General features: G+C 41.8%; 1 protein-coding gene and 6 non-coding genes across 7 annotated transcripts; 4 read left to right on the forward strand and 3 right to left on the reverse strand.

Moving 5' to 3' along the window:
• Positions 1 to 108: 108 nt before the first annotated feature.
• podxl2 (podocalyxin-like 2) lies at positions 109 to 24,332 on the forward strand. Its single transcript, XM_072451751.1, has 13 exons — positions 109 to 171; positions 7,009 to 7,340; positions 7,978 to 8,305; positions 11,664 to 11,770; positions 12,761 to 12,956; positions 14,007 to 14,183; positions 15,579 to 15,784; positions 16,090 to 16,164; positions 16,818 to 16,974; positions 17,051 to 17,112; positions 21,117 to 21,293; positions 22,151 to 22,351; positions 24,158 to 24,332. The coding sequence occupies exons 1-13, from the start codon at positions 141 to 143 to the stop codon at positions 24,215 to 24,217; spliced, it is 2,109 nt and encodes a 702-aa protein (XP_072307852.1). The 5' UTR covers positions 109 to 140; the 3' UTR covers positions 24,218 to 24,332.
• On the forward strand, positions 8,603 to 8,685 carry trnal-uaa (transfer RNA leucine (anticodon UAA)). The gene has a single exon. It is a non-coding gene; the product is annotated as a tRNA-Leu (tRNA).
• On the forward strand, positions 9,493 to 9,575 carry trnal-uaa (transfer RNA leucine (anticodon UAA)). Its single transcript has one exon. It is a non-coding gene; the product is annotated as a tRNA-Leu (tRNA).
• trnal-uaa (transfer RNA leucine (anticodon UAA)) lies at positions 10,609 to 10,691 on the forward strand. Its single transcript has one exon. It is a non-coding gene; the product is annotated as a tRNA-Leu (tRNA).
• Positions 17,545 to 17,627, reverse strand: trnal-uaa (transfer RNA leucine (anticodon UAA)). Its single transcript has one exon. It is a non-coding gene; the product is annotated as a tRNA-Leu (tRNA).
• trnal-uaa (transfer RNA leucine (anticodon UAA)) lies at positions 20,377 to 20,459 on the reverse strand. The gene has a single exon. It is a non-coding gene; the product is annotated as a tRNA-Leu (tRNA).
• trnal-uaa (transfer RNA leucine (anticodon UAA)) lies at positions 22,886 to 22,968 on the reverse strand. The gene has a single exon. It is a non-coding gene; the product is annotated as a tRNA-Leu (tRNA).
• Positions 24,333 to 25,578: the final 1,246 nt, after the last annotated feature.

Below are 25,578 nucleotides of genomic sequence, written 5' to 3' on the forward strand. Positions count from 1 at the left end.
CCCGCACACCGAGTGACCGGGGCCGCAGAGCTCTCTCCGCCGCAGCCGCGTTCCGGTGGAGCTCCGGCAGCGCAGATCCGACCGCGTCTCCCCGTAACCGAGCCGAGCCGACGGGAGCGACGTTGTGCACTGCAGCAGACATGAACGGCCTGCGTGGCGTTATTTTACTGGGTAAGTCGGAAACGTTACATTATTATTTGTAACGTTTGCGTGTGCGTTTTCTGGTGCGCAAATGGTCACGCACGTTTTTACCATGTCGCCGTTTTATTGTTATTTATTTATTTATTTATTTATTTATTTTATTGTTTTTCGCGTGTGTTGTTGGTGAAATGTGTTGCAATGTTACAAAGTAGTGCAAAAAAAAATATGAATAAAAAAAGTAGAATTGTTTCTTCTTTTTCCTGGCTTTTGACTGAGTAGATGTGAACTATAGGAGGCTGTGTGGGAGGTGATGCACTTAGAGCTGCTGCTGCTGCTGCTGCTGCTGCTGCTGCTGCTGCTGCTGCTGCTGCTGCTGCTGCTGCTGCTGCTGCTGCTGCTGCTGCTGCTGCTGCTGCTGCTGCTGCTGCTGCTGCTGCTGCTGCTGCTGCTGCTGCTGCTGCTGCTGTGGAGGAGAATGCAAGTTTGTCTTTATTACTACGCCACAGTGGCTCAAGAGTGCTGTTAACAGGGGAAGAAACGTTCTTGTGCCAGATTTAATTGAGTAATGGTCTGTCTGAATGTTTTTTTATGTGGTGCTATGCTGTGTTTTGTGGGCAGGATAGAGAAAAAGTATCGGTCGGCTGTTATAGGCTTTAATGTTATAAAAATGTACCTATAGATTATGAAATAAAGCTGGTGTTAATGCTAAGATCAATATGTATCGTGCATTAACGTGAGCTTTTGCACGAATCAGAGCTGCTGATGAGTTATGACTGTAAACACATGGGCCAATATGGGCTCATGTAAAGGTGAGAAGTAATAAGCCTATTTATTATACACTTCTATATCTTTGGTTTATCGGCTCATCCTGATTTAAAAGTACAGCAAAAACCTCTTTCTTAGTAATACATTTGTAATAGCTGTAAACACAATGTGGTGTGTTATATTCTCCTCCCCAGGTGAAGTGTCATGTTTGGTGTTTGCATTTGACCCATTTCTCAAAGCTGAAAGTGACCCAGAACCATGAGTAACCAAGCTTTACGATTGGCTAATGCCGATGTGGTTATATGGTTGGTTTAGCTCCGGCTTCGTCCTGGGGTAGCCTTGTTTTTGTGTAGCCCTGAATTAGTCCTGGTTTACCCCTGTTTTAGTCCTGCTGTAGCCCTGGTTTAGTCATGTTTTTAGTCCTTGTTTAGTCCTGGTTCAGCCTTTGTTTAGTCCTGGTTTAGTCATGCCTTTAGTCATATTTTTAGCCCCTGTGTAGCCCTGTTTTTAGTCCCTGTTTAGCCCTGGTTTAGTCATATTTTTAGACCTGCTTAACCCTGGTATAGTCATGTTTTTAGTCCTGGTTTAGCACTGGTTTAGCCTTGTTTTTATAAGAGATAAAATATGCCTTTATTTGTCCACACATGGGGAAATTTCCGTGTTGCAACGCAAGTAGATACAGAAGAAAAGAATAAATAACATATAGGAAGTTTAAAAAAAAACACTCTTAATAGAAAAACTCTTTAAACAAAACTCCTATAGACAGAACCTCTCATAATCTTAATAAGGAATAGAGGGAAAAAATAAAAAGATAAAATAAAATAAAAATAGCTAGCATAAGACAAAATAATACTAATAATAATGGTAAAGTAAACACTCTTATTTACAGCTGTTATATGCACATGAATATGGCATTATTGCGTGTGAGTATGACAGTAATTGCACATGAATATGACGGTATTGCACATGGTTAAGTCAGTATTGCACATGGTTAAGTCAGTATTGCACATGGGTATGACAGTATGCACATGCTCAGGGCTAACAGTGTTATTCATGGTTTTGCCCCTGTTTTTAGTGCCGGTTTAGCCCTAGTTTAGTCCTGTTTTTTGTCCTGTTTTTAGCCCTTGAGTAGCCCCGGTTCAGCCCTGGTTCAGCCCTGGTTTAGTCCTGTTTTTAGTCCTGTTTTTTGCCCTTGAGTAGCCCTGGTTTAGCCCTGTTTTTAGTCCTGTTTTAGTCCTGTTTTTAGCCCTTGTGTAGCCCTGGTTTAGCCCTTGTTTAGCCCTGGTTCAGCCTATGGTTTATCTCTTGTCATCACAGTAACATTTGAAATCTAAACTGCAGTCCGGCCCCCTCCTCGTCTCGCTCGGCCCCGTGCACAGGGGGATTTGGGGGAGGGTCCCGCCCGTGTAAGCAGATTTAAGGAGCGTTAATACACGGACATGGGGTTTTACACAGAGACCCCCGGCGGACGCAGCAGACCCCCCGGATACAGCAGATGTATATGAGAAAAGTAACTCCAGAGAGTTAAACGAGACACTAAAGCGCGCAGTGTCCTCCAGCTCGACACTCCAGCTCGACACTCCAGCTCGACACTCCCTTCTTGGTGCAGCTCTTTCACTCTATTTTTAGAGCGGTGCTTTTCTAACTTTTTGGTCACTAGAATGTGTCTAAAATTGTGAATGGATGAGTCATTGATGAACAGACTCAGCACATTGTAAACAGACTGCAGCGCGGTGCAGTGAATGCGCTTTTTCCGAACGTTCGCTTGTTCACTGATAATAAGACATTTGTGTGTACTTTACGGCTCCGTTCACCAATCACATTCATTGCGACTGATTAATTAAAATAACAGTTATGGTAGATAGTAATTGATTAATGTCAGGGTGGAATGATTTTGGACAATTAGCCTCTGTTTGGTTTGTGATGAAAATTTGAGTAGAATGAACGCGTCTGATGATGGTGAATTGGCTTTAAAAACACAGAGGAGCACCGCTGCACTGGTCGCCTGTCTAAATTAGGACTAAACCAGGTCGATTTAGACTCATTTAGATTTATTTTAGTCCTTTTCTTTTCAAAATCAAAGGACTGTGCAGTGTTTTGAATGGCAAACATGACACGGTTCTCACAGGTAGTTGTTTCCAAATGGTTCTCATCCAACATCGTTTCTGATTGGATGAAATGTTGCGTGGCTTTGTCTTAAAACATATACCTGTACTTGACTTTTTAACATGTCGCATTCACCACAAATTGATAAGAAAATACAAAGAATTACCAGTTAGTCAGGGTTAAGAATTGTATTTTTCTTTGGAAGTACATCAAACTGGTTTAAAGTTTTTCAGAAAAGTGGGATTTTACAAAAGGAAAAATATGCTAATTTGAGTGTTTTTGTTGTTAAAAATACAATAAAATGAAACACAACGTCATCCTAAAACTAGACGTACTTTATAGAAGAAGCAGACATTTTTTTTGCATTGTTGGATTGAATTTTGAGGAAGAAAAACATTATTTTGAAAGTATTTTAAAGCCGTAACATTTGGAAAAGACGTGAACTGGAGATGATGATTGTGAGAACATCGAACAACAAACTTTCTGAATGATCAAATTGATTTAAACGGCAAGATAAAAAAAGAACTTTACATTTAAGTTTACTTTTTTGATGAAAGGCTGAGCAAAAAAGACACATTTTTGCTTCTAAAGTTGTCAATTTCTTTCTAATTGAACTAAAAAAAACAAATTTTGTTGTAATTTTTCTATCAATTGAATAAAAAAACACTTCTAAAAATATGACGATTATAATATTTTAGTCTTGACAATTATATATTGTGACCTAAATAATCAGGACTAATAATCGTGACAGGATCGGGATACGTGCTCTTATATGTATTGATGGCTGACATTAAACTTACCACAGAACGTTTACATCCTTCAAATGCATCCGTTCAGCCACAGTGGGTTGTTTTATGGACTACACTTAAAAAATACTATTACCGGTAATAAATATACCAATAAAACAAACCAGAGACCAGAGGGAACAAAAGATATATATAAAGGAATAAAATGTGAAAATAAGGGCGTGGCATACAACAAAAAAGAAGGCTTAAAGCGCATCAAGTCCAAAATAACTGTCCCATTTTGTCCATTGTTGGTTAAATCTGTCTGTTTTCATGTTGAGTTCACCTTTAAAGGGCGGCACCAGGTCAAACTAATCCATAGAAAAGGAACCATAAAGGTTAAAGGAAAATAACAGCATTAGGTCTTCTAGGGTTGTCAAAACTCAGATAACTGATCGAAACTAGATACTCATATGAGCACGTATCGATACTTAAACATCGAATTAACAGGACAAAAGTTTTAGAATGAGCAATGTTTTTTTTTGTACTAAATATAGCTGAGTGTATTATTGTTGAGATTTTTTCATTGTTGGAAGGAAGCTAAAAAGGAAAAGAAAAATTCAGAGTAAGTTTTCTTATTTCCCACTCCTTTTCGAGCTTAAATAAGACACCAAATTCTTTGTTGAATGTGCAAATGGCGTTTTAGTCTTATTGAATTGCTCGGGGGTAAAAAACAATAAATTAAATGTTTTTTAAAAATGTAAAAAATTAAATAAATCATCATCATCATAATTATAAATAAATAAATAAAAAAGCATGAGCTTTATCAGATTTACTAAAAGATCTCATGGACACTTAAAGAAAATTCCATTATTTTGTGTTGAAAATGACATTCTATTGCCTGAAAAAGGACCATTGTCAGTGACTTTGGGCCTGTCACACCTGGACAGAGGCCCAGAAATGTAGTCGTGAAAAGTCTAAATGTGTCTAAAGGTCTAGGTACACCAGTATTTACAGCTTTACAGAGAGAAGTACTACTTTATCTTAGAGTGACTTCATGTCGTCTCTTCGCTCTTTTATTCGCTGATTGCGTAAGTTCACATTGAATACTTCAATAGGTCTAGACTAGTTTATCAAGGCCATGTTTTTCCTGTTTGTTTGCTCTTGAAACGAGAACGCGGATGTCTGCCTCCAACAGCACAATAACACAACGTGAACCTTCAAAGTTGGAAAATATTCACGGAAGAATCTACAGGAATTTGTGGAGAAAAAAACAGGCAACTTAATATCGCTTAATACATTTTACAGAAAAACGTTTGGGAGTATATAATTGAAGATTTTACCTACACGTTACAAGCCTATTAGACCACATTAACTATATATTTGGTAGAATCAGTTGTGCCATGGTTCTGTTTTTAAAATTGTGATTCCCGACAACATCTACCAGTACTTCCCCCCCCCCCCTTAATTAATGAATCCTTAATTTTTGACAAACAAATTGACAGTGTGGTGAGAGCTTTACCTCTTTTATCTGGGGTAAAGCATTTTTTTTAAATCGCTCCAACCTTGAAAGGACTATTCATGCTTTCTTCAGCTCCAGAATAGACTATTGCACTTCTCCTTTTCTGTCCAACACACCAGACGTCAGCCCATCGCCACAGCTCCTTTTGCACTTCAATGGCTCCAAGTTTCTCTTACAATCGATTTTAAAATGTTACTTTTTTGTTTTTAAAGCTCTAAATGGCCTTTGCACCTCTTTATCTGTCTTTCTCTGTCGCCTAATTAGTGTAGTTGTATGAAGTGAAGATGATACAGATTCAGGTTATTTGGGATGTAGCTGAAGTGAAAGAAGACATAATGATATTCTTGGGTGGAGATTGGAAATATATCAAAATTTGGAAAATACTGAAAATGTTGTTTTGAAGATGAGTAAAGTCGCTGTGAAATTTGATTATGGAATAAATTACAAAAAAAAGCTGATTCAAAAAGTGGCGTTATAAATTTACTTTAGTATAAAGTGATATTTCTGAACTTTTGTTACAACATTTGTCTAATCATTAAACCTCAACTAAAACATGTAAGGTTTGATGGGGTTTTACAATTTTCTAATTTGACTTTATTTGGTGTATTTATACCTGTTGAACATATAGATGATAGTTTTACACCAATCAAGCAGGTATTTGTGAAGAAAAGCTGAAAAAAGTGTAGAAAATGACAGGAAGTGACATCACACCAGCGACATTCATTCTAAGTTTATGCAAAATTTACACAAAGAAACAACTTTTCCGACTCCCTAAACATCAATTCAACAAAATAAAGTCGCTCTTGCGTATTTTTATTTGTCAAATTAAAATAAATTGACATTAGGTGAGTTTTTGTCCAGTGTTTGCTGGGTAATTTCCTAGTGTGATGTCATCAATAACAAACAGGAAGTGAAATTATAAACCTAAAAAAATGTGCTCTTCTGGGATAACATTTTGCAAAATTCTAAATATATTTATCTCAACTGTATTTTAGTTCACTGAGTCGTCCGACCTTTAACTTAACCCATTTCTGTTGGATTTACATTATCATCTGAATTGATTGCGTTACAGCAGAAAATATAATAAAATCTATATTTTTATGTTCACTAAATTATTATTGAACTATTTATGCTTCTTCCTAATAAGATCAAATACAATTGAGTCATAAAGTGTGAGTAATCAACTGACAGTGATTTATTTGAATATAATACAGAAGCTTTAAGCCAAATGGTGACGGCTGCAGTAGCATCTCCAAAGCAGCAGCTCTTGCGAAGGTTCTCGGTTCATTTTTTCCATTCCGTCCTTGAATTATGACGAATGAAAGAGTTGAAATTTGCAGCACATAAATGTCTGAATGAATGTTAGATGATTGAAAGCTCTGCGGGTCTGTTTGAAGGGCAGCTGTGTAGATAAGGAGCTAAATCTAATCTGTCATGTTTAATGCAGAAGGGTTCTATCTGAAGTCTGCCCAGTCCCTCTGCAATAACTCGAACGGCACTAAATCTAAATCGGCAGCGTTATCTCATTAACAGCAGCGTGTCTTCATAAAAAGTCGGCTACAATGAAAGCCGTGACAAATTTTGACCTGAGAAAACAAAGTGACTAGTGAGTTAAAACCACTTGAACTCGATCCCTAACCTGATTTAGTCCTGGTTTAGCTTGTTCTGTCATGAATCAGCTTTGGTCCAACAATGAAAGACTTGAGACTGATGCACATTTGTCCATTGAACCTGTCTTCCCGTCCTCAGCCCTCGTGTGCAGCGGCCACGCCTTCAGACTGGGCTCCTCGCCGCGGGTCTTCCCCCTCAGCTTTGCCGGATCGGGCCTGGACCAGGACCAAGACCGGAGCTATCCCTATTTCCTCCAGGAGTTAGTCCGAGCCCGGCGGCAGGTGGTCCAGGAGCTGGTCAGAGTCCAGCCTCATCTGGTCCACGACATGGGCTGGCCCGAAGTACACGAGACCGCGTGGACGTTGGCTAAACCGGAGACGAGTAACCACACGGAGCCAAAAGCGACCAACCAGAACGCGCCGCATCGCAGAGTCTTAGATGACAACCTGGGAGTGAAAGACGAAATGGAGGTGAGGGTATTTACGTTAAAGCTGTACCTCAAGGTTGTGTCTTAGGCCCCGCTTTATTTTCCATATATTTTAATCATCTTTTGTGTAGATTTGTTTATTAGTCTGATGCTGATGATACTGGATTGTGGTTCAACGTCACTGGTACTGGCCATCGAGTCATAACAGCTTTCTCCAGTCTCGATTGCAGTCCCGGAAGTTAATGTTGAATTCAGATAACCCCAAAGCCCTAATGTATTCGTATGGAGGCGGGTTAACAGATGTTAGCCTCCAATCGTGGTTTCCCCATAGAGTTTGTTTCTAATTTTAAGTACCTTGGCTTTGTACTGGAACAAGATCTCTCTTAGGCAAATATTGGTTCGAAAATGGAAGATAAAGCTTGTTTTTTATCATGGTAACGGATCCTGTTTCACCGCTAACTTGTTACGTTTGTTGGATTATGGTGATTTATGTTAATGCAACAAAAAAACACCTTCAGTCTTTGAATACTGTTTATCATTGTTTTCACCTGGTTGAATAAAGGTTATCACTTACATTTTGGGATTTTATACTTGAAACTTTCAGAACAAATTTGCAATGAGTAGAATGAGAATGTTTCTCTTCTTTTGATTGTTAATGCTTTCTCTCTTTTCTTTTTTAGCGAATGGTCCATCTCGCCGTGCCGCAAGATCCAGAAGACTACCAGGGACAGTCTGATCCTGTCGACCCAGAGACGGAGCTCACCGCTGGCCCAGGAGCCGGCGACACCTCCCTGGAGGCTTCGGGCTTCTACGGGACGGACACAGAAGATAGGACGGGAGAAGAGGGGGGAGAGGAGAGAGAGAGGAGAGGGGGAGACGAGGGGCGTACAGAGACAGTAGAGGATGGAAGGACCACCACAGCAGAGGAGAGGACAGAGGGACACGTGGTCCACTTCTTGGACGATCTGGAGGTCAACCGTACGTCGCCAGATCTGGATACACTTATTGGTTTGTCACATTTGACTTTTTTTTATAATAATAATGTTAGGTTTGTATTGTGCTTCATATGATTGACAAGCCTGTAAGAGCTGTTCATTCACTCTACACTCAGTGGCGCTGCTTTTGTAGCCACAGCTGCCCTGGGGTAGACTGATAGAGTGAAGTGAGGCTGCCAGTCATCGTCCCCTCACCACCCTTCACACTCAGACCCACTGCATTCACACATATGGGTGAAGTGTCTTGCCCAATGAAAGTTTTAAAAAAGACACAGACACTTATTTAAACAAGTGATGTCATTGCTGTATCACCAGGATGGCCGAGTGGTTAAGGCGTTGGACTTAAGATCCAATGGGCAGTTGCCCTCGTGGGTTCGAACCCCACTCCTGGTAGAAATTTATTGATTTAATACCGTCCTGTGGTCCTCCTTAATGTATACAACTGCACCATTAATCGAAGCTGCAGAAATAGTGTTGCTGAAAAAATTTTAGACAATAAAATGTCCTCTGCAGAGAACAATTTTCTTTTTATAGCGTATAGTAGTTAAAGGCGTAATGGATGATTTTTCGGCAATTTGAGAACGCAGGCGGAAGTGCGCATGCACACACCCCCGTGCGGACTGATACAACACACATGTGCGTTTGTTTATTAACACAATCTCTCGTCTCCCGTTGATTTACGTCTCTTCATGAGCCAGCTCGAACAGTCTTTCTCCGTCTTCATTTTGTCCTGTACACTGAGGGAACTATATTATGATAGATCAATGCGATTAGACATGCGGAAACGTGCTGCTCTCAAGGGACGAGCCGCACGAGGCTGCAGGTGAGCAGTATGATTGATTGATACGTGGCAGGACTAATCGGCAGTCCACGCCACGAGGAAATAAGACTCAGATTTGGGCCAAAAAAATCATCCATTCAACGTTTAAGACCTCTAGAAACATTCTACACACATCATATTTCAGTTTTCCTTTAAATATTACTGCTCCTGGAGTTGTTTGTTAACCATGAACTGAATCCTACTTTTCAGACACATCACGAATCAAATCGCAATAACAAATATATACTTTTTTTTGTTTTCATTTCACTTTGGCAACAAGGAGTGTAGATGCAAACTTTAGTCAAATCAATGATCAAATATACTTAAAATAAAATGCACAAAATTGCTTTGAGTAATTGCCTATAATTGCTTGCTGTATCACCAGGATGGCCGAGAGGTTAAGGCGTTAGACTTAAGATCCAATGGGCAATAGCCCTCGTGGGTTCGAACCCCACTCCTGGTAGTACTTTAGTGATTTATTCCCTGGGCTGCACCATAAACCAAAAAAATGCAGAAATTGTGCAAATGGCAAAGGCCGTGGCTGGAGAGCTGCGGCGTGGTCAATCAGCCGCGGCATTTCCCTTATAGCCTCATGGCTAACCCTAACCTTAACCCGCTAAAACGCGGTCAAATAGCGGCGCAGTTTCAGGAGCCGCGGCGCGCGGCCGGCACAAAAATAACATGGCCGTCTCGGCCATGCGCCGCGGCTCTGCAGACACTCCCAATGGCAAAAGCTGTAGATACTTTGGATGATAAAATGTCCTCTGCAGAGAACAAACTATTTTTATTTTTATAGCGTGCCATACACATTCTACAAACATCATATTTCAGTCTTCCCTTCCCTTCGCTCTGATACTGGCGTTTCAATCCGGCCTTGAACGTGTCAGGTTTTATTCTCCATGCACACTGTGTTGGTGCAGGGAGGAAAAGCTTAAGCCTGCCGTGTTTCACAGATGCTGGAAGAAAAGCAGCGCTAGAGCTGCCACAGATAGTTTGGATGAGTACACGGACACTGTGACGTCATACATTCGATTCTGTGAGGACAGCATTATACCATCACACACTAAAGTCACCTTCGACAATGACAAACCCTGGTTCACACTAAAACTGAGGGAGCAGAAGCAGCAGAAGGAGGCAGCGCACAGGGCCGGTGATAGAGAGCGCTACAAAGGATGTAAGCAGACTATTTCAGAAATCCAACCCTCAAAAAACTGCTGGACCGGACGGTGTCACTCCGGCCACCTTAAGACACTGTACAGGCGAGCTGGCCCTTGTCTTCACTGGCATTTTTAACACCTCCTTGGAGTCATGCCACGTCCCAGCCTGCTTCAAGTCATCCATCATTGTCCCTGTCCCATAGAAGCCCTGGCTCACTGGACTTAATGACCACAGACCTGTCCAATGAACTGTCCCAATGTTTAATAAAGCAAATGGGCCAAAACGTTCTAAGTAAAGACACCCATACTCATATAAACAAGTGATATTGTTGTTCTCTCACCAGGATGGCCGAGTGGTTAAGGCGTTGGACTTAAGATCCAATGGGCAATAGCCCTCGTGGGTTCGAACCCCACTCCTGGTAGTACTTTAGTGTTTTATTCCTTTGTGATCTTGTCGCGTGCTCCTCCTTTATATATACAACTGCACCATAAATGAAATTATGTTGCTGCAAATGGCAAAAGCTGTAACTAATAAAATGTCCTCTGCAGAGAACAAACTGTATTTATTTTTATAGCGTGCCATAGTTAAGACCTCTACAAACAATTCATGGGTAATTCATCAGATCATTTCATAAAATCATTTCAGTCTTCCCGTAAAGTACGACAGGTTATTACGATTTTCAAATGTGGACTTTATTTGGTGTATTTATACCTGTTGTTCATATACATTACAGTTTTACACCAATCGGGCAGGTATTTGTGGATTCCAGTCAAAGTTGAAAGAAACACGTTTTTTGACTCTCTAAACATTAATTCCAAAAATAAAGTCGCTCGCATATATTTTTATCTGTCAAATAAAAAAAAGTGACATTAGAAGAGCTTTGGCCCAGTGTTTGCGGGATAATTTCCAACTGTGATGTCATCAATTACAAACAGGAAGTGAAATTATAAACCTAAAAAAATCTGTAATAACATTTTCATATATTTTTAGCTAAATTCTAAATATATTTATCTTAACTGCATTTTAGTTCAGTAAGTCGTCCAAACTGTCAGAGGCACAATAAATGTTACTGCTCCTTGAGTTGTTTGTGCACCGTGAACTGAAACCTGCTTTTCAGACACATATCAAATCACAACAACAAATATATACTTAAACCGCTATTATTAATTTCTGGTTGCAAGACAAACTTTTATTCACTGCACACCTATCTGTGTTTTTCTATGATAAAACTCCTACACCAAACATGTTCTTTTACACACTGTCAGTTTGTTGATTATTTCCATTTGCTTCCTCTGTTTATTTTCTATCCAAAGCCTTTTGTCAAAACCATCTGTATCTAACAGTGATGGCTTAAACGAGGCACATGTTTCTGACGTTTGTCTTTGTGTTTCAGGCTACAGCTCCACCCTCCAGGATCCCCAGCACCAGCCCGGCCTCTCCAGTCTCGACCAGGTGCACGATTCTGGGCTTCAGGAGCAGCAGGCCTCCCCTGTCCTGGAGGTGAGGAGAGACACAGGGTTTGAACTTTGATTGAATGTCACAAAAACATATATATAATGAAAAAAACCCACACACAACTGTGCTGCTCCGGTGGTCGACACAGCACACATCTGCCAGGTCTTGCGATGTGTCTTGGCTCTGAGTCCCCCGGCCCCGCCCCCCGCCCGGCACCGTACCGCGTTTCCACAAAGGAGGAACTCATGAAACTGCGGAGAACAGTCGTCTTACCCGGAGATCGCCACGTTATCCCGGCGCAATACTGACCTAACCTAATACTGATGTGCAATTCTGTCATATGTGCAATTGCTGTTGGAATTCATGTGCAATTCATGTGCTGTCGTGACACATATTCATGTGCAATTACTGTCGTGATCACATGCAATGGTATTTATGTATTTATTTGTCTATGGGAGTTTTTATTTATTCATTGGAGATCTTCTACTGAAAGTGTTTTTCAGACTTCCTATAAGTGATCTGTTCTTCTGTATCTACCTCTGTATCTACCTGCGTTGCACCAATGAAATTTCCCCATGTGGGACAATAAAGGAATATCTTATCTTATCATCTATTGAAAAAAATGAATACATAACTAGTATACAATTAGCAATAATTTATTTTTGTATATTAAAGGTGCTCTGGCCGATTTATTTACACATAATGAACTAACATGTTTTTCTCTAGCACATGTATATAGCTCCTAGGATCAAAATTACACCTCAGTGTGCTGTCTGCAGCTAATTATAGCGTTTTATTCTCTGTAAAGCAGGAAGTACGCTCTTAGCATAATGTTTGTAGCTTTATTGTGACAGTTAACTCTTAGTTCTGTTTTTTTTTTTTACCATTTTAGAAGGTAAAGCTCAGGTACAGCACATTTAAACCTATTTTACCATATTAAATGATCTCAATTGAAACGTGATGTGCATGATACCTCTCATAAGTGGTATTAATCGGTGGAATGGCATAATGTAATCATGCGTTGCTACATGTCAGGTGTCGCGACTGGACAAAGCAGCGTGGGAGACAGAGGACAGTCAGGCCAGCGGTTATGGTGGTCTTCACTCCTCCACTACAGAGGTCAATGTCGTGTCCAACTCCTCGTCTGCATCCGTGGACCAGAGCACAGTGACGGCCCCTCCAGAGACAGACACGGGCACAGACTTTGGCCTGCTGGGGACCTACGGGAAAGGTACTGCGGCTTATATATCTCTTCAGTCTGCAAATATGTTAAAGGGGACACAATATGCAACTCTACTTTGATGATAATTTTACCTGGTTACAACACTGTTTCCTCTTTCGTTTACTCAAAGTGGTATTTTGATTGATTCATGCATTTTTGATTTAATCCTGTGGCAAATGGCTCTGTGCACAGCCCCGTGCCGCTACATCTGTTTGACTAGCTTGTCTGTTTTAGTTCTATTCTTATGGGTAGAAAATAATCAAGATTTAAAGATTTAAAGATTTACACAGCAGACAATGAGTCACGGGTGGATAATCACAGACAGTGTGTTAAAGTCTTACTACGATGCAACTACTTCACTGGAGAATACATCTTTGTTTAAGTAGGTGTTTGTGTCTCAATGCTAATGCTAACGTATTTAAAGTATTTAAAAATAGTCATCTTGTCTTTAATTGTAATTTGATCAATCAATTAATTTTCTATTTTGGCTTTAAAGCAGAAATAAGTAACTTTGTTGATAGAGCTCCCCCTCCAGGTCCCTTGTGAAAATACATTGTCAGCGACGCATAGACACTTTAGAAAAAAAAAAAAATCATAATACAATGCAAACATATTTCACATTGCCAAATATGTATTTAAATAAAAGCCAGGGTTTCTCAGGAGTTGTCTTCGGCTGGTTTTCCGCCCAGAGACAGCAGGGGGCGACGACGAACACTTCAAATGCCCCGAAAATACATATTTAACCATCACAGGGACTTACAAATATGTTCAATAAGGTGAAAAACTTTACTTAGTTCTACTTCAAGAGAGGTTAGCATTAGCTGTGTGCAGAGCCAATTCTCCGCTTGTCACGGGAAAATATCACTAGGAAGAGGCGGGGCTTATCAGTTCTGCAGTTGAACAGGAAGTCAGTTGATCTGTTTTTAACATTACACTGCTGTTTTAGATCACTATTGCTGTTTACAGTGTACAAAATGTAAAATGATGATCTACTCGTTACAGTTCAACACAAAAAGTGTGTAAGTACATTCCGTGTGTTCTCTCGCCCGATTTTTGCAGGTGTCGAGGACGAGGCTGAGACAGAGCGCGAGAAAGCGCTCCAGGAGGACACAGGACTGCCCCACACCGAAGTGTTCACACAGGACCCCACCGCCCCGGGACTGGCCCCCGCTCCAAGTAGAGGGCCCCTCCCACCCAGTGTGCAACAGGAGATAGAGGAGCCAATCGAGTTTAAGGGTGAGTGAGAGACTTCTAGATCAGTAGATAAGATTGGGATCAGCAAGGTGCCTTCGCCAACTGCAAAACCAGAATGTATGATGGGGTTTGCAGTGCTGTGAACAAGTGAGGAGACAGACCAATAGGGCCCCAACTGTTTTGATCCTCCTACACAGGCTTTGCTCCTCTCTTCTTCTTCAGCTGCCCAGACTCACCCACAATACACTGCTCCAACACACCCGACGAAACGGAAAGTACCTGGGCTGGTCTTAAAGTTGAACTAAGTCACTTTGATGATGAAGCTCCCCCTGCTGCTCTTCTGTGAAAATACATTGTCAGACGCAAAAACATTCTCTATCGGAATAAGAACATATAATCACGTACACAAATATTTCTCATTGCCAAATATAAAAAGAGGGTTTCTCAGGAGAGTTGTCTCCGGGTCGATGTCGGCGAATGTTGCAAGGCTGGTTTTCCACATAGAGACAGCAGGGGGCGATGACGGACACTTCAAACGCCCTGAAAATACATCACAACCATCACAGGGACTTACACAGATGTTTAAAAAGTAACAATATGATCTAGTTCTCCTTTAACACTGTATTGCCATGAACAGAGATGGGGAAAATACTTTATATGTATATACTTTGTCACAGAATACTGAATACTTGCTTTAAAGTGTATTTTGTAACATATTCTGTTAGTTGCGAGTACTGTATCCTGAATATTTGAGTTGCATTATACTGTAGTGTGAAAACATCAGATTAAAACAGCTTTCTCTTTTTGTTTCACCTTTTGTATTTCCAAGAAACAAAATAACCTTCAATGTTTAGAATGTTGAAAGAACTCAAAACATGGAACAAACCAGAGAGCTGTACAAAAAAAATACAAAAAGGACACAAGTAGCACAGAACAATTAAAGAAAACAAAATCTTACACCTTAAACTACACATCTACCAGTAGTCCAAAGTCTGTTAAAGTTGTACATTTCAAAATTCCCGAATGTGATTGTGGGTCCAGTCCTAGTGTGTGGGCCATTTATTGGTCATGGTTTTTTTCCATTTATTGTCTCCATTGTAGGAGCCATAAAGCCCTTGTACATCAATCTGAAATCAAGTAGGATGGCGATCTTAAAAACAGTCTACTAAATACTCAGTAATCAGTATTTTAGGTACACTCCCATGTTTTTATTGTGTATATATTTTATGATTATACACAGAAAAGCATTGGTTGTTTTGAATGGCCAAACACCTTGAGCGCACTTGTTTATCACGTAATGTTGGTCATTTTCTAATCTTCACTATCTTCTATTACTCGTTTCACTCCATATGACCAGCAGAGGACGCAGACACTAACCCTCGGACAGATCGCACGTAGATGTTAGAAGTTATTCACATCTGAAATCCTCGTTTTCAGGAGACGGTGAAGACGATGAGAAAATCCGAGCCATTGTCCCGCTGACCACAGACCCCACTCTGACCGTCGGCTTCACCGAACCGTCCTGGGACTGGGCGGAGAACACGTCACCCCCTCCGGGCCAGAGTTCAGAGGTCATGGGAGGCGGAGTCACTGAGGTTGTGGTGCCTGACAGAAATTTAGGAGAAATGGGGCCAGAGCAGCAGGTAGTTTTGAACACAATATAATGCACTTTTTATTTATTTAGGCAATGTACAGAAATCAACATGACATTAAAAGCATCACTGTTATAACTATTGTATATAATGGTATCCTATATCAATCTTTTGGAAAATAGAGTTTATAATTAAATGTAGAAAGACAAAATTAGCCCGCATATGGATGGATTTGGAGCTTATGCACAGTTTGTCGCAGATAGTTCAGGATTTCAACCACTCACCCTCTGGTCATAGGTCTTAAAAACAAAGTGCTGCATCTTCCAATTTGGGTGATTGTATTTGTTTCCTCTCAGGTTGTGTGCATAGACTGGACAGAGCTGGCTGGACGAGGCTACGTGGTCCTCAATATCACCAAGAACCTCAACTGTGTGAGTAAATGTTCAAAGTCCGTATCATCAGCCAATTGTGACATATATGGGGTAGATTTCAGTTTTGGCCCCATTTTCTGTCAAATTAGACTGATAGATTGCTTCTTTGGAATTCTGTGGTCAGTAAATACCTTTATTGGATTGTAACTTTTGAAAATTGAATGCAAATTAATCAATCAATATTTCAATCAAACGAAAAGTCTTTTATATAACATTTTATACAAAACACAATTGAAGCAGCAGGAGGCCGGTCCACGGTCCATGTTTAGTTCTGACTCTGGCACCAGCAGGAGGCCGGTCCACGGTCCATGTTTAGTTCTGACTCTGGGCACCAGCAGGAGGCCGGTCCATGTTTAGTCCTGACTCTGGCACCAGCAGGAGGCCGGTCCATGTTTAGTCCTGACTCTGGCACCAGCAGGAGGCCGGTCCATGTTTAGTCCTGACTCTGGGCACCAGCAGGAGGCCAGTTCATGATTAGTCCTGACTCATGTACGTCTTGGATAGTAGAAATGTCTAATATTACTACTATATTAGCATCAGAATTCGTTTTTAAATCATATAAAACACAGGCCGCAAAGGAAATTGAAGAACTGACTATCACATAATAATCTGAGCCTTCCTTAAATCCGTGTGGTTGGTGTTGTGTGACACAGGAGGAGTTTCGAGCAGACAAAGGAGTGCGTCTGTTGAGGATCCTGGAGAGAGTGTTTGCTCGCAGGATGAACAGCCCTGAAGGATCATGGGTACTTTACCTGAGCAAGCCAGTGCACCAGCAACGCCAGCTGCTCATGAACGTGGCGTCAGAGCACGGTACAGAAACACCACGGCTAAACGTCTACAACCCGTACATCTGTCTAATGGTGTCTATCCAACTGCTGTGTTTCAGGAGTGATCGCCACCAAAGACGTGCTGGACATGCTCGGAGAGATCAGGAAAAGCTTGGACAAGGTACAGCGTTTGGAGAAGAATTGGTACAGATAAGTGAATGATGATTTTCTGTTGAATCTTTTTTTAAGACCGCAAAGAGAAGCAGGGTTGATCGCCAACACTCAAAGCTCTTTTCTTCTGGATTTATATAAGAATCCTTTAAGATCACACAAAAGTGTCTGGCGTTAATATAGTGTGATGTTGAGAGGCACATAGTAGGGTTTAGTATAGACAAGTAAACAGATGTATCTCTGAACATTGGGCTTGTTCCATTTTCCACCCACTACCTCAAACGCTCTGAACATGTAAGTTATAACATATTCTTTATTAAAAGCAAGCAGTACACATCACTCGAGATAGTTATAATCTAAATTCCCTTTATAACTGTTACGTCTTTGTTTAACTCATCAATCTGAGTTTCCACCAAAAACCTGTCAAACCAAAACGGAGATCTACCAGGAGTGGGGTTTGAACCCACGAGAGCATCTGCTCATTGGATCTTAAGTCCAACGCCTTAACCACTCGGCCATCCTGGTTATGTCCTTTGGCAGTTAATTTTTGTTTTTAGCACACTATTACTACTATTATTGTTATTTGGGAGTTGGTGATCATTCCTGAGACGAGTGAGTAATAAATGACCCTTTTTGGTTGTCCTGCTTCTGAATGTTGCAGATGTTTTGCCAAAATATTGATACCTGTATCAGAACAAGCTGCCGCTCTGTTTTAAGATGTTTTTTTATGATCACGAGCTTCAGGACAACATCGTCAAGGAGTCGTTTAATGCCCTGACCTCTAATGATATTTTCTTATAATGTCTTTGATCGGACAAGTTATATTTCCTGTCCTAACTTCATCTAAAGATGTTTCCTACAACAATTTGTGGGGCAAATTTCTGACCCGCCTCTGTGACAGCCTTTTCAAAATCTTTTCAAAAGAATGCTCTGATTACTTTTCTTTGTCCTTGAATAACTTGCTGCGTCCATGGACTTGCCTTGCCGTCCTCAAATCTGCATTTTACAGCTGCATAAAAGTGTCAACAAATGTCAAAGGTCAACATGGATAATTTTTTTTTAAATGCATTATACAACTCATTTGTCCATGGATGTTTGAGTTTACCTGCCCAGGCCTTTGGTTTTATTGTACCCATTCTTATTTGTCAATGTGACAAAACTAAATCTTGTGGCTCTGCCCTGAACTTTCATCTGAAGCAGGAGAGGCATAAGCTCAGAGGTGATAAGGTCAGCTGAGGCATATGGGACAGTGTATCATCATCTCTGTTAGCGTCAACTAATTCAAGGGATGCTTAGGCAGGGGAAATGTGCTCTGTGTGCACAAGTATATCCAGGGAGAACATACTTTTGAAAAACACACCAATTCAGACAGTTAGAAATTAACAAGTTACACATCACTAGACACAGCTATAGTCTTCATTCCCTTTATAACTGTTACTTTCTCATTTAACTCATCAGGAGTGGGATTCATGGAGAAGGCTTTCGACCGTGTCCCTCGGGGTGTCCTTTGGGGGGTGCTCCGGGAGTGCGGGGTCCGGGGCCCTTTGCTCAGGGCTGTCCGGTCCCTGTATGACCGGAGCAGGAGCTGTGTTCGCATTGCCGGCAGTAAGTCAGACCTGTTCCCAGTGTATGTTGGACTCCGCCAGGGCTGCCCTTTGTCACCGGTTCTGTTCATAATTTTTATGGACAGAATTTCGAGGCGCAGTCAGGGGTCGGAGGGTGTCCGGTTTGGGGACCACAGGATCTCATCTCTGCTGTTTGCAGACGATGTTGTCCTGATGGCTCCATCAAACCCGGACCTGCAACATGCACTGGGACGGTTTGCAGCCGAGTGTGAAGCGGCTGGGATGAGAATCAGCACCTCCAAATCCGGGGCCATGGTTCTCAACCGGAAAAAGGTGGCTTGCCCTCTTCAGGTGGGTGGGGAGTCCTTGCCCCAAGTGGAGGAGTTCAAGTATCTCGGGGTCTTGTTCACGAGTGAGGGAAGGATGGAGCGTGAGATCGACAGGCGGATCGGTGCAGCGGCTGCAGTGATGCAGTCGCTGCATCGGACCGTTGTGGTAAAGAGGGAGCTGAGCCGAAAGGCAAAGCTCTCTATTTACCGGTCGGTCTACGTTCCTACCCTCACCTATGGTCATGAGCTTTGGGCAATGACCAAAAGGACAAGATCGCGGATACAAGCGGTCGAAATTAGTTTCCTCCGCCGTGTGGCTGGGCGCTCCCTTAGAGATAAGGTGAGGAGCTCGGCCACACGGGGGGAGCTCGGAGTAGAGCCGCTGCTCCTCCACGTCGAGAGGAGCCAGCTGAGGTGGCTCGGGCATCTGTTCCGGATGCCTCCTGGGCGCCTCCCTCGGGAGGTGTTTCAGGCATGTCCCACCGGGAAGAGGCCCCGGGGAAGACCCAGGACACGCTGGAGAGACTATGTCTCTGGCTATGTCGGCTGGCCTGGGAACGCCTCGGGATCCCCCCGGAGGAGTTAGAGGAAGTGTCTGGGGAGAAGGAAGTCTGGGAGTCCCTGCTCAGACTGCTGCCCCCGCGACCCGGCCCCGGATAAAGCGGGGCAGAAGATGGATGGATGGAGTGGGATTCAAACCCATTAGATCTTAAGTCCAACTCCTTCACCTCTCGGCCAGCTCAGCCATCCTGTCCTATAATGGTTGAGTCCTGTTTTTTCCCCGCACTCTTTATGTCATATTGAGATTGATCCCAACAAGATTTCTATCCATAAATGGGGGGCCTCATTTATAAAGCCCGAAACGCACAAAACAAAGGCCAAAATGTGCGTACGTATTTTTTCACGCAAGGAGTGTTATCTATACCTGTAGCTAGGCAAATTTGAGCATAAATACGGAATATATTGTTTTTGAAAACATCCAGAGGGAGATTCTAATCCTCCTTCCACACAGAGCGTGGTGTACAGTAATGTTCTCTCCTGGACCACAGAGCTGTGCTTTAAGGGGAATCTAATACGTTTGTGTCATTCGTATGTCTGGCTTCACAACTCTGTGAACGTCCTTGAGTGGCCCAGAGGCCAGACTTGAACCCAGTTGAACATCTCTGGAGGGATCTGTTGCCATTGTCAGTGAACAGAGTTCACAAACTAGGAACTTGCTTTGGCTTAAAGTGCATCATACAACACCAACATTCACATGTTTTGCACTGAAGAATAGGAGAAAGTGTAGCAAGCTTCTAGCTTTCTACTCTAAATGTGTTTTTAATAAATTTGCAAAGAATGCACATATTCTCTCAAAGAGTCATTCCTGTGGCTAAAGTTTACCAGGAGTGGGGTTCGAACCCACGAGGGCTGATGCCCAATGGATCTTAAGTCCAACGCCTTAACCACTCGGCCATCCTGGTGGCGTTATAGAATATTAAATCCGGATAAATATTCTATCTAGAGTCACCATCAGCAGCACAGTCTCTGAGAGAAAGGGCAAATATTCCACTAAACCCTGTCCTGAGGCAGCGGACTTCTCATAGCTCCTGAGCACTGGTTTGGACTTGACTCCTCTAGTCCAGTGATCTCTTCTAGTCCAGGGATCTCCTCTAGTCCAGTGATCTCTTCTAGTCCAGGGATCTCTTCTAGTCCAGTGATCTCTTCTAGTCCAGGGATCTCCTCTAGTCCAGGGATCTCTTCTAGTCCAGGGATCTCCTCTAGTCCAGTGATCTCTTCTAGTCCAGGGATCTCCTCTAGTCCAGTGATCTCTTCTAGTCCAGGGATCTCCTCTAGTCCAGTGATCTCTTCTAGTCCAGGGATCTCCTCTAGTCCAGTGATCTCTTCTAGTCCAGGGATCTCCTCTAGTCCAGTGATCTCTTCTAGTCCAGGGATCTCCTCTAGTCCAGTGATCTCCTCTAGTCCAGGGATCTCCTCTAGTCCAGGGATCTCTTCTAGTTCAGGGATGTCCTCAAAAGCAGCTCCTCAGCTCACTCGTAGAGCAGGCGTTGAATGGAGGCTGTGGAAAAGTCTAGATGCTGTTCATCCTAACAAGCATGTTGCATGTGTGTTTGTCCTAGGTTGGTATCCAGAACTACAGCTCCGCCTCCAGCTGCCAGGCCCGTCCCAGCCAGACACGCAGTGACTATGGCAAACTCTTTGTGGTGCTGGTCATCATCGGCTCTGTGTGCACCATCATCATCACGTCCGGCTTCATCTACATCTGCTGGCAAAGGCGCCTGCCCGCCAAGACCACTGTAAGCACAAGCAAATCCAGGGACTTTTGAAAAAGATACCAGATTTACGCGTCACTAGAGATAGCTATAATCGAGTTTCCCTAAATGGCAGGTCTTAGATTAACCCAAACAAACTTACAATCTACTCCAAGTTAGTTGGACAGTCAGTTCTACCAGGAGTGGGGTTTGACCTTAACCACTCGGCCATCCTGGTCATTTCACTTCTGTTTTTGATGTACTCTTTATGTCATATTGAAATGGATCCAAACAGGATTTCTATCCATAAATGATCAGAACCTTCAGGCACAGAACCTCTGATAAAGCATCGACACAAACTAAGTCAGCTGATGAATTTATTAGCACCTTTATTGCACATAGATCCATACAAACACAACGACAAAAACTAAAAGAAACTATTATTAGCTTGACAAAAAATAAAGACAATTGACATTACAGTAAAAACAGACAAAAATGAAGCACTTTTCTTCTTAATAAGTGACTGTGCTCTCTGTAGTGCTCTGTCGAGTCCAGAGAGTAAACCCGCTGATGTAAGACACGGGCAGAAAAGAGAAACTCAGGGTCCAGCAATAAAGCCATGTATAATATTTAAAGTAATTTGAAAGTTGGTCCACTTCTCCACAATCAAAGGCTTCAAAGGCATCCCAAGATTTATAAGAATGTTGATTATTTTGGAGGATGATTGTGGAAGTGTTCAAAGTTGTTTAATAAAAAAAATAAGGCACAAATTATTAATAATTTTGCATCGTCGTTTTGTGGATAAAATACAGATGCAGCTCTTCCTGACTTTAGTTTGGTTTGAATCAGTTTGTTATTAAATGTTACACCCCTGACATTGAATTTGCGACTTTTGTTCACAGTTCAATGCCGAGGAACTTCACTTTGTCGAGAACGCTTGCCATGACAACCCCACTCTGGACGTTACCAATGACAACCAGGGCGAGATGCAGGAGAAGAAACCCAGCACAAACGGACTGCAGCAAGGCTCAGGGGGAGGGACTACAGCGGGAGGAGGAGGAGCCGAGAGAGGGGAGGGGGCAGAGGAGGGACGATGCTGGCAGGTACGTGCACCAATCAGAGATCTGAAGGAGAGGAACGTTACAACAACAGTGGACCAAAAGCCTTTTTGTGTTTTTGTCCAGCTGATTTCCATTGAAGGAGGAGTCTGCCTCATGATTTAAAATATATATAAATGAATTTGTTTTTGGCCTAATGCTTTGTTGGCGTGTTGCATGAAATGTGTATGAGAGAGAGCAGGACATTCAGCATTTTATCAGAGCTGGAATGCACCTCTCGAAAAGGAGTGTGGTGTTCAGTAATGCTCTGGACCACAGAGCTGTGCTTCAGGGGAATCTAAATACTTGTGTTGCCACTCGTATGTGTTTTATTTTTATTGGTGAAAACAGCAGACAACTATTGGCATATGTGACATGTCCTCTGCTCTCAGCCAATAGTGTGTCTGGAAATATACTCATTTTGGCACAAACCACAACCTCACTATGAAACTGGAATTTTTTATATTTTTAATTACTTAAATAAACTACTGGCAAAGTGGTCTATAATTCACTCAATAAAACTTTCCTGTGGCTAAAGTCTACCAGGAGTGGGGTTCGAACCCACGAGGACTGATGCCCATTGGATCTTAAGTCCAACGCCTTAACCACTCGGCCATCCTGGTACTGTGTGCAATGGAGTCACACCATGGCAGACCAAACATCTCTGGTCTGATGAAATAAAGATTTGACTCTGGCTTGAATAATGAATAAAACGCATCATATCTGGAGGAAACCAAGCCTCGCTCATCACCTGCGCAGTACTATCCCCACAGTGAAGCATGGTGGTGGCAGAATGCTGTGGGGATGTCAGGAGCTGTGAGACTAAAGATGAATACAGCAGTTACAGAGACATCCTTGATGAAAACCTGCTCCAGAGCGCTCTGGACCTCAGACTGGGGTCAAGGTTCATCTTCCAACAAGACAACGACCCTAAGCACACAACCAGGGTAACAAAGGAGGACATCTCTGTGAATGTCCTTGAGTGGCCCAGAGGCCAGACTTGAACCCAGTTGAAAATCTCTGGAGAGATCTGAAAATGGATGTCAGAATGAATCATAAAGATGTTTGTCAGAGTTCACAAACTAGGAACTTGCTTTGGCTTAAGGTGCAACATACAACACCCGACATTCACAATGGAACCTGATGGAGCTTAAGAGGTTTTACACAGAAGAATCTGCCCATGAGGTGTGCTTAGAAATCTTTCCTTCTCTGACATTGTCTCAAAGAGTCTTTCCTATGGTTAAAGTTTACCAGGAGGGGGGTTTGAACCCACTATGATCCATTGAATCTTAAGTCAAACACCTTAACCACTTGGCCATCCTGGTAACATTTATGTATATTATACATTTTAAACATGACAGATTATAGCCATGGGCCAATTTCCAAAACAGGTCAGAGTAAATATTCTATCTAGAGTCACTATCAGCACAGTCTCACTGAACCCTGTCCTGAGGCAGTGGACGCCTCATAGCTCCTGAGCACTGGTTTGGAAGCTCCAGAGTTTCCTATGTGAGAAGAGTCATGAGAGGAATAATACTCTTCATCTTTTTCCTTATCATGGCGGACGGTGACGTACATCCAGGTTTGGCTGGATGGGTGACGTGTCTTGCCCAAGGACACAACGACAGTACTAACCAGGCCCATCCCTGCTTAGCTTGTGAGATCTGACGAGCTGGAGTTTGATAAGTTGGTATGACCGCTGAACAAGTGAACGAATAGTACAAAAACATGAGATAAAAATCAAACACAAATCCGCGTTAGAGCAGAATTGTGCAAAGTGTTTTTAAAGTCTTGTCCTCCTCTCATTCCCAGGTGTTTGTGAACCAGGGAGCAACCGAGGAGGAAGAGGAGGAGCAGGACACACATCTCTGAAACAAAACACATCATACCAAGACCAAGAAATGTATTGAGATGATCGGAGGAATATATGCCAGAGGAGGTGCCAATGTGAAAACGGGAATCATTCATTTTATAGTGAAAAAGAAAAGGAAGAAAAAGTAACTGGGAGAACTTGAATGTTTAACCGCTTGTACGGCATTTGTATTGACCAATCAGAGAAGGAGAAGCCACGGTTCTGTTAAGGGTCAAACGGTGCACTCTATATGACCGGTTACAATAAACATATGCATGAAGAATACAATCTTATAGTGTAGTGTGCCTTAGAAAAAACAATATGGCAGCATTGTGTCTAATATTTAGGGCTAATTCACTCGAGCACTTTTCCATGTTTCTGTTTTTTCCTGCAAGTCTGTATTGAATTCCATTTTGATTTAGCATAAGATTAAGAAATATTGGGCAATAGTAATGTTTGGCAAAATGTAGAAGTTGTCTGTTGATGATAGGCTATTATACACAGCATTCCTAAATAAGACTAGAATAGATTTTCACATATTTGGTAGGCACATTCAAAATGAGTCGTCCTCTTTCACTTTCCATTTTAATGCTTGGATTCAGATTTAACTCCTGGCAACAATAGGTAGCATTTTGGTTTTACGGTATACTAACAATGCTACATTTAATAGCTTTAATGAATCATGAACATAGACTTAAATCATAATGAACATATGTTTTTTTAAGGATATTACGTTTCAGGCTTAGTAACTACTTAATTCATACCTGAACTTCGTAGTTAAGTAGTTACTAAGCCTTAATCATCTTTTAAAAGTACTTGTTCTACTTGTTCAGTGTGAATTAAGTATTTGTTGCAGCTTTATTAAGGCTAATTAAAGTGTGTTTTTTATAAGGTTTTACCGGATTTTGAAAAGACAAGTTAAAGGTGCTGTATCTGATTTTCACTGTCTTAAAAACGTGAAAGCAGAACTACTTTAAACTCTTAGCAGAAGCATAATTATTCACTGGGATGAGTTTATAAGCACTTTTCACAACTTTCAGTTTACCGTCACTGTCAAGCTAACAACTAGCACATACATACTCGTACATTTAGATGCAGGCAGTGCACTTTGGTCTCATTTTCACCCGAATATCTGCTTTTCCGTTATATCTCTACAATGGCAAAGCAGATTTTACTTTATCAGATGAAAGAAACCGGGCACTTTTCCTTTAACTGCAAGGCTTTTGTCAAAACGACATTAACAGATGCTGGTGCCTCGTAATGATTTCAATTAAACGTTTGCAATCTTCAGAATGAGTCTAGTGGAGGCGTATGGAATAAAAACACTGAGGATCATTTCCCGGTTGGACGTTAAACCCTTACAAAGTCTAATCAGCATTAA

This window comes from Eucyclogobius newberryi, unplaced genomic scaffold (assembly GCF_026437365.1).
Source record: "Eucyclogobius newberryi isolate DKJ021-1_F unplaced genomic scaffold, fEucNew1.0.hap1 SCAF_19, whole genome shotgun sequence".
Lineage (NCBI taxonomy): Eukaryota > Metazoa > Chordata > Actinopteri > Gobiiformes > Gobiidae > Eucyclogobius > Eucyclogobius newberryi.

Coding starts and splice junctions, on each gene's coding strand:
- podxl2 (XM_072451751.1), top strand. CDS start 141: ATGAACGGCCTGCGTGGCGTTATTTTACTGG. Junction 21,294..22,150: donor GCCTGCCCGCCAAGACCACT/GTAAGCACAAGC, acceptor TTTTGTTCACAG/TTCAATGCCGAGGAACTTCA. Junction 22,352..24,157: donor AGGAGGGACGATGCTGGCAG/GTACGTGCACCA, acceptor TCTCATTCCCAG/GTGTTTGTGAACCAGGGAGC.